This window comes from Tinamus guttatus, unplaced genomic scaffold, assembly GCF_059628265.1.
Source record: "Tinamus guttatus ecotype Peru unplaced genomic scaffold, ASM5962826v1 Tinamus_guttatus_pri_ptg000226l, whole genome shotgun sequence".
NCBI lineage: Eukaryota > Metazoa > Chordata > Aves > Tinamiformes > Tinamidae > Tinamus > Tinamus guttatus.
This window is the reverse complement of record NW_028288760.1, coordinates 5,205,876-5,214,652: the sequence shown is the minus strand read 5'-3', so window position 1 is coordinate 5,214,652 and position 8,777 is coordinate 5,205,876. Positions and strand designations below refer to the sequence as shown.

Below are 8,777 nucleotides of genomic sequence, written 5' to 3'. Positions count from 1 at the left end.
TTTGGAAGAACTTCCAAACTTGCTAGAGTGTTTGCCCACTCTTACTGTCTGTAAAGTGAACTATAGTTTAAAAGTACTCTCCACATGCACAGGTTACATGAAAGTCTCTGTCAGAAGCTTTATGAAGGCGGCAAATGAAAGATGGTCTTCCAAGTGCCACTTCATGCTTGAAAATATCTGCACCTAAAAGTACTTAGCAAAACACAGAAGTTCTTAGCTTTGTCAAGGAATGCACAGAGCTTCAGGTATCCATTTGCACATCTCAATGATGGGACATATCATCAGAAAAGATACTAGTTTCTTTTCTGTAGGAACCTCCACAGATACAAATATATCTCCATAATACACACTCATGGTCCACGTCATGAATGAAGATATTAAAAGGCACTGGACCCAACATCGATCCCTGTGGTACAACACTAGTGACTGGCTTCCAACTGGACTTCATGCCACTTCTCATACTGACATTGCTGTTCTGATAATGTTAAGATATCTTTGTCAAAACACTGAAGTAAATACCTTAATAAATTAGCAGTATATCAAGAAATGAACAGTGAAGTTCTTCCTATAGCATTTAGACAAAAGGCTATCTTACCATATTTAAGCCATTTGAGTCAACAATGCTTTATTCGGTTATGCACAAATTTCACAAAGGTTCATTCCAGGGACTCTTTTGTTATCAAAGTCCTATCTCCACTGTTACAGGTATATATTTACACAATTATAGATTGTAGCAGCACGCTCCCACTTTTTTTTTTTTTTTAAATGATATACAGATATAGCATAAAAGATCACCTGCAACAAACACTGGAAAAGACTCCATCCACAAATTTTCAAAACTTAATTGCTCCTATTTCTCAGACCAAACTGTGGCTAAATGTTTCTAGCATTCGGGGCCACAGTCTTGCTGATCTCTTGCTGATCTTTTACACATAGTAAAGAATATTCTCATTTCACCAATTAGGGCTTGACGTTGTGAACACACCATTTGTTTCCTATATTTGCCTACTTACACAAAGGAGCGACTGCACATCTTGGGAAGCTGAGAAACATTTCAAAAGGGCAGGGACACAGCCTCATCTTTGCTATCAGAAGAGAGTGGTGCTCTCTGTGGTGGAGGAATCCTCAGGTGTAACTAACCTAATCCTTAGATTAATGAAGCTTTCCTGTGCCTATTATTGTCTTTACCCAAAAGATATTTATCTGCCATACTCAGACCTCCTTGAACATTCTCTTTTGATTAGTTAAGCAATCCTTCAGACCTTAAGCTATTTCCATGGAATTTTCAGTAGCTCTAAGCAGTTTTTCAACTTTTTTTTTTTTTTTAGTGTGGCCATTAGGAATGGCTGTCAAATTTATTTAATATGAAATATTTTACATAAACAGTACTGACTATTATTCACAGGGATTTGTGGCTGGGACTCATGCTGTTCAATATATTCATAAGTGACCTGAAAAAAGGGGGTGAGCAACGGAACAAAAAGCTTCTGTTGATGTTAACCAATTCTGGTAACAGAGAAGGGCTGACTGTGGAATTGCAGGACTTATGAGACAGAGTCTAGACAATGAGACAGCAGATAAACATCTACCAAGATAGACAGAGTGACACAAATAGAGGAAAATAAGGATTTATTTTCCACAGAAAATGAAAGGAACTAATAACTACCACTAAAAGTTAAGTTTTTGGGATTACAATGAGTAGTTCCTGAAAATAACTCACTTATTTCATTGTTAATAAATGCTGAGCTAACAGGATATTAGGAATTATTAAATCGAACACACAAATTTTGAAGTCACTGTATACATTTAAGGTGCACTTTCATCTTGAATACTATGTGCAGTCCATGCCCATTCTCTACAGTGACCCCCTGCTGTCAAAGAAGATTGCTGTGGGTGGTCAAATACACCAAGAGGTGGGTGTACAAGGAATCATCGGTTTGGAAGAGAAATGATTAGAGACAGGGTACAAAAGTGTTTGCATATACCATTTCTAAGTTTTTATTTTGCTAAAAGCTCTGTTTCATACTGTCAGATTTTCTTGTTCCAGTGGGTAATTAGAGATTTCAGGTAGCAGAGTAGAAAAAAGCATGAGTAAAAGTATTATTTACGCAGGTTCTCAAAAATGCAAGTCTTGTATATACTTCCCGAACATTGTTAAGCATCCTCAGGGTCCCTTGTCAGAGATTTGGTTTTGGGCATACACTGAAATTTTAAAACCTCATTCCTGTTACTGTTGCCAAAAATTGTTTCCAGGACGGCAAAAAGCAATCAACCATATTTCTTTTTAATTCTTAACTATACATTTATTTGAAACTAAAGACAAACGGCAAGCAATAATTCAAAATTCTGCTGGTAAGAGTATGTGCTTTAATACTGCCCCATTATACACTCATATTGTTTAAAAAACTTGTTGAAAATATGGGACTTAAGATCTAGTTTGGCTACTATATTTTTATATTTTCCATTACATCACGGCACCCCCAAATCTGTGTCTTGAAATCCTCAGGTACCCAAAAGTTAGAACTTGACAGGACTTGTTTACGTACTAGGATTGCATAATCTAAACAGAAGACAAGTTACAGCTAAATGACTACTACAATACTCCTAGCACCACAACAGCTGATGCTAAAGCTCATGAATACAGGGAAGCTGGACATTCATATATAGGCACATATTCCAGCAATGCAGATCATAATGTCTCTCTTCTTATATAAGCATATAAATTCACTCAGGATCATCAGAAAAAGCTTGTTTCCCCTTGAACTCTCAGTTAGACATGCTCTCCAGCCATATCATTCATTACAAATTCGAGTAACAAATATACACATTTTGTAAATTTGGTGAGAAAGTCCTGTGGGGAGCAGTGATGGGAAGAGACAAACAAAAACCTACTTATAGTGATGCTAAATAAAAGCCAATCAAGACCTCTTCTACTCTACTATCTCTGCTTCTACTCTTCTATCCTCTAGGGAGGATAGAGCATAAATGACAAATACACAGTGAACCATCAGTTGTACAACAGCAGATTGCATTTTATGATTACATCTTTCACCCAAGCCAAAACAAGTCCAAAACCAAAACTGAGCCTGCTTTTGCTGCTGAGTAAGAGATAAAAATGGAGCTTTATAGGCTAAGCAGATATAAAAGCAGTACACAAAAAATGCTTTAGAATTTGACAGTCCCAAATTTGTGCAAGGCTTTCTCTTTACAAGCACAAATACCCTAAGCAAAATATTTCCAGCAATTATTCACATCATCTAAGTGCCAATCTACTAAACTCCACTACCGTCTTTTAAGTCAGGCTGTCCATGCTAACCTATTTGTCAACAAGGCTCAGTTCGTTACACTTGGCATCAGTTTGTTTCTCTAACAGCCTCTTGGTAAAACAAGAAAAGTATTTCTGCAAATCACAATTTTGGAAGGATCTTACCCTGATGGATCTATAGGGCTATTACTTTCAAATGATTTAAAGTAAGTACAATATATGTCATGAATTGCTTCCAACATATATGCAATAAACAGAATCAACAGTGGAAAATCAAGGAGATGAAGATACTACAAAAACATGCTACAAATTAAATCAAGCTAGTAACAAGTTTGAAGAGCTTATGCATTCCTAAGTCCTTTTGTTTCCTCTAGGAGTCCTTTAAATGCCTTAAGGCTACAAGCAAGCTTGTAAAGCAAATGCAAAAAAAAAAGAAAAAAAAAAAACCCTTATATAACCTTTTGAAATTTGATGAACAGTTTGCATCAAGTGTCACAAAGAAGCCATGCTAAAAACCGTGCGTCATTCTTAGAATATCTATGTTTCCTTTTCATACATGTGGCTGTAACTGTAGAGCATTAACTGAAATTTCTGTGTCAGCAATAATACAGATGGGAGACTAGGACTTTACCTAAAGACTTATTTTACATCTCACTTTGCATTAATTCATGTGGTTGAAGAGCAAGGCAAAATGACGTTAGACGAGCGCAAAGCTGCATTAAAAGTAAAGTCTGTGGTTACACCAATAGTTAAAAATGTTTAAGATACAAGCAACTGAATACGCCATAAAGAAGTAACTTTACGAAACATTAATGATTTGTGCTGAACATTTGAGATAAAAACAATAATTTATTTAGGAATTTCTTTATTTTTCCCTGAGAGTCATATTTATAGAATGCTCAAAAGTTCCTTCAATGGGATTATACTTTATACACATAGACTGCTGTAGAAAAAGAATAGTATTTGTCTTCTTTGGGCACTAGAAAATTATTGCAATAAATAATCTTACTGTTTTGATTATGCTATATATTATGCTATTATGCTATATATTGCTTAGACATGATTAAATACTTCTTAGACTAACTTCTTACTTCTAAAATCCCTACCAATGGAAAGATATTCCAGTACAATGAATGGCCTTTATTAGCAGGAATCTGACCACAGTATTCAAGAATGCTACTACAGTTCAGTAATGTGAAGGGATAGTGAGCTAAAAGAAAAGTTAAGAAAATAAGGATTTAGTGTGCCCACACAAACAATAAAAGGGAAATGCCGAAAATAATAAATGAAACTACCTTTTCAGCTTGCACTTCTTTTCACCGTAGTCACAAGAACTTGTCACTAAAAAATTACAGCTTTGAGATTCCGAGTTATGGGGTATCTAAAGCATCAGTCTAGCAAACCATAGGTGCAAGGTCTCAAATCATGTTGTAACTGAAGACATTGCTCTTGCAAATATTAATAAATTTAAATAAAATCTAAACAGGAAACGTATGTATGGCTTGAGAGTTCAGTACAATATGAAACTTTCACGAGTTAGTGTGACCCTAGACAGCATTATACCTTAAAAATCTCCACCAGATTTAATTTTTCAGAATATCAAATGAAATGAATCATATGTTCTATATTTAGTGTGCTTCAGGTGCACAACATGTTACATAAGTGATTGTCAAAATGAACTACAGTTTCTTGCATATTTACACAGATAAATGAGACAAATGTTCTCACTCACCTAAATATGGAATAGCAGGAACCATTTTTAAGCTTCTGATGTACTCGCGTGTCCTTTTATAATTATCTTCCTTGGACAGCAAATAGTCTAACTTCTCAAAGTTGGCCTTATCTTTGCGATTCAAAAGCTAGATAGAAAGTGAAATGAAGAAAATCATCAAAATTTAGAGCTGTACAAAGACAACAAATTCTAATTTATTGAATTTCTCACCGTAAAGAAAGGCATGCTCAAGTTAAGATTAAATTCATCCCCATTAAAAACAGCACAATGTTTGAAGAAGTGCTGCCAGTTAAGGAAAAAATGCACTTTCATCTTAAATCTTAAGGATAATTATTATTATTACTTTCTGAAGAATCCACCTATCACTACTTCAGAGTTTTGAACAACATCAGTAGTATTAAATTTTTAAAGGAAAAATGTGTATTACTATACAGCCAGTAATGTTCTCAGAATTTACCACAACTGCTGAACTGCTTTTTGAATTTGGAAAACGAAATAGCATTCGTGACAAAATGTGGAAGCATAAACACATAGCACACAACTGTAGCTATGAAAATACGTACCTTATTTCAGCTGCTTTTAGATACACCAGTAATCTTTTAAAGATTATTTAAAAAAAATATTTGAGCCAGTCTGAGTGGAGGATTATGACACTGTACACTGACTTCTTGCATTTTACATTCTGACCACAGATAGCTGTTCCCAGAACATTTCTTAACAAACCTCTTCCTCTCTAAATTTCATCTCTTTTACTACAGAGCTCATAAACCTTGCTCTTTTGTTAGTATAGTCATGAGTCTAAAATGCAATGCATATGCATGAGTTAATTACTTCACTCAATTTTGTTCAGAACAAGACAGACTTGACAAAGGGCATCAGTAAAACTGAGTCTTGTCCATAGGAACACTGAAACCTCCAACTCAGGAACAGCACACCCACATCAGAGCTAAATAACATCTGTTAATAAACTAATGTAATAGGTACAAGAGTGAAATGATTCCAGTTAACTATACTGTTTACTTTTTAAATAGCACTGAGAACTCCTTAGGTCCTAACTCTGTACTGTAGCATATATTTGGACTACTGGGTCTTGAAAAGGCCTTTGGTTTTTTTGAAACCTCCACATGGATGTAACAGGATGAACATTTGGATCAAGATATACTTGAAAACACCAGCAGGGCGGGGGGAGGGAGGCAGGGGAATAAAAATTAAAAACAAAAAAAAACAAAAAAAAAGAACAACCTGTCTAATGTAGCACAATGTCAGCATTGCAGAATTTCAGAATTTTACCCTTTGTAGCTGAAAGAAAAATAATTCCTCACCACAAGCACAAGGGAGGGGGGGGAAGAGAGAGAGAAGCCGTTTGGTTTCTAATCAATGCAAGACTAGGCATACACTTTTCACAGGCGTGACAAACACTGAAATTTCACTAGGATCAGCAGTAAGCATCAGAAACAGAAAACGCTCTTCTTTCTTAGAAGAAAAAAAAATGCCTTTAAGTAAGAGTAACTTTTGAATTCTGAATTCCCTTTGGTATATGTCACTTCTCAGCTGGGCCTTTGTCACATTTTATTTTCTTCTCATATGGCATTCTAAATTCCTTAAATATGTTACATAAATGCTTTGAAAAAAGTGTTAATGAGTGTAGTACATTACATACAGATGCACAATGCAAGCTCGTAAAATTTCTAGTAGATCTTACAATGAGTTATTCATGGACTTAGTTTCACACAGAAGTGGCCTTCCCTCCTTAAGTTCTAATGTCATATTTACTTCAAGCAAGCTGCTCATCAGGTAATTGCACTTTTCTTACATCAGAGCCTAATTTTCTACTTTCAAAACATAAAAAGTTACAGGCATTTTAGGAGTGTTATAAACTAAGATAGAAACTTAAGTATTCATATATATTCATCAGTTCTTAGTCGTGTTATTCATGTTGGGGGAAATACAGAATTAATGAGAATTACCTAATCCTCTGTATATTCAAAGAATTATGTACAGCTACCTTACAATGGTATATTCCAATTTAGAAAAATAGGCAAAACATTTGCATATGTAGTTTATATAATTGTTAACCTTAAATGATAAATTGTTATGAAGAGACTACTTCTGAAAATTGAATTATTGATGCTTTCAATTTCCAAAATAAATCAAAATTGAAATGTATTGTAAAATAAACAGAGAATGATTACTTCCATATATGTAAGTTTTCCCCTTTACTATTATGCAGTTTATTAATGATACAATGATTTGTGTAACAGGATAGAGATACATGCTCTCATACTGAAGTTTGCTAAGACTATTTATCAACCAAAATCCTCTTGAGCATGTAATCAGTAGCTTCCAGTGACTTTTTTGAGAAAACAGATTTTAAACATGCAGCCATTTAAGCTCTGCTTTAACAAAACATGCACGAGATCACTTTTCCTGCTATGATGCTGTAACACAAGCAATTGGTAAGAGTTCAGAAAACGTCGGAATTCAAACAACAAAACACAAGACAGTGCTCAAAAGCAAACTTACAGCCCAGGTTTTTGTCAGCCTGAAAATAGGTGCACTTTGCAGAGCTGATACCACTGACATAAGAGAATGGAGGTTATTCAGTTCTAGAAGCTTCTGGAGGGGGAAAAAAAAAAAAAAAAAGGAGGGAGAGAGAAATATTTTTAGCATGCCTAAAAGGGAAGTAAGATTAATCTAGAATTTGCAACAATAAAATACAAAGTTTACATCAATAATTGGGAAAAAAAAAAAAAAAAAAAAAAGCTCAATTCTTTCAACGTGTGAAATTCTTATTAAGCCCGCTTTAAAATCCATCAATTTTCCTAATATACCACCACGACAATAGTTTTGGGGTTTTGTTTAAGTTTTGAGAATGCTAATTGTATCTAATTTGAATGTGTTGTTTTGTTGATTTGTTGACTAATTTGAATGTGTTGTTTTGAAATAATTATTTTCAAGAATAATGTATCAAAATAAATTAAAACATTAACAATATTGTTTTGGAAGTAGAGCATTTAATCAGGCTAAAAATATCAACAAAAGATGCTGATGACAGCTTCATAATTAATATAATTTTATTTTTAATTTATTTTACAAGGCAAACACTTTCATTTCATCGTGCCTTAAAATAACTCGCTGCTGAGAAACACTCAGAACACATTGCTCTCAAAGAAGATGCTTTTCCAAAAGAATATTATCTCAAAATACTTATTATTTTAAATAAAACTGGCTTATTTGGTAAGTTTCTTACCATATAGGTCCAAGAATATAAGGGAATAAAAAAAAGCCATAAAGTTGCATATTTCTTCTTCCAGCTTTGGTTACTAAAAACAGTAGCTTGTTATTGAAGACTTTGATAATATCAACCAGTCTCTGCACAGAGAGAAGTTGATATTATTGACAATTGACACCGAGTTGATATTACTGACAATTCTGCCTAAGAATTCCTTCATTTCGAATTCTACTATATGTTGGCAGTACACAAAACTGAAATTATACTGACCAAGGTAATGTAAGTCTGTTTGCTAAGAATTTGTAATTTTATTCAAAACATTGGATTCCTGGGTCCTCACTTGCTGAATAGGGCAAGAGACCAAGCATGATGGAAAAAGTCATAGCTTTGTAAGTGATATTGCAGGCAACCTTCCAAAGAGCAGGAAATCTTTAAATGTAAATAACATCGGTTTGATAAATAAGTAAATGCCTAGAAATGCTTCTTTAAAAAGGAATGATACATCAAATATTCAGCCAACATACCATTACAATGCTTGAATAAAACAC

General features: G+C 34.2%; 1 protein-coding gene across 1 annotated transcript in view; it reads right to left on the bottom strand.

Moving 5' to 3' along the window:
* RALGPS1 (Ral GEF with PH domain and SH3 binding motif 1) overlaps nucleotides 1-8,777 on the bottom strand; it is an 83,586-nt gene that overhangs the window by 56,569 nt on the left and 18,240 nt on the right. Inside the window, exons 7-8 of the mRNA XM_088525419.1 lie at nucleotides 7,521-7,613; nucleotides 4,998-5,124 (exon numbers count right to left, since the gene is read on the bottom strand). Coding sequence (XP_088381545.1) covers nucleotides 4,998-5,124; nucleotides 7,521-7,613 — 220 coding nt within the window. The remainder of the gene's footprint in view (nucleotides 1-4,997; nucleotides 5,125-7,520; nucleotides 7,614-8,777) is intronic.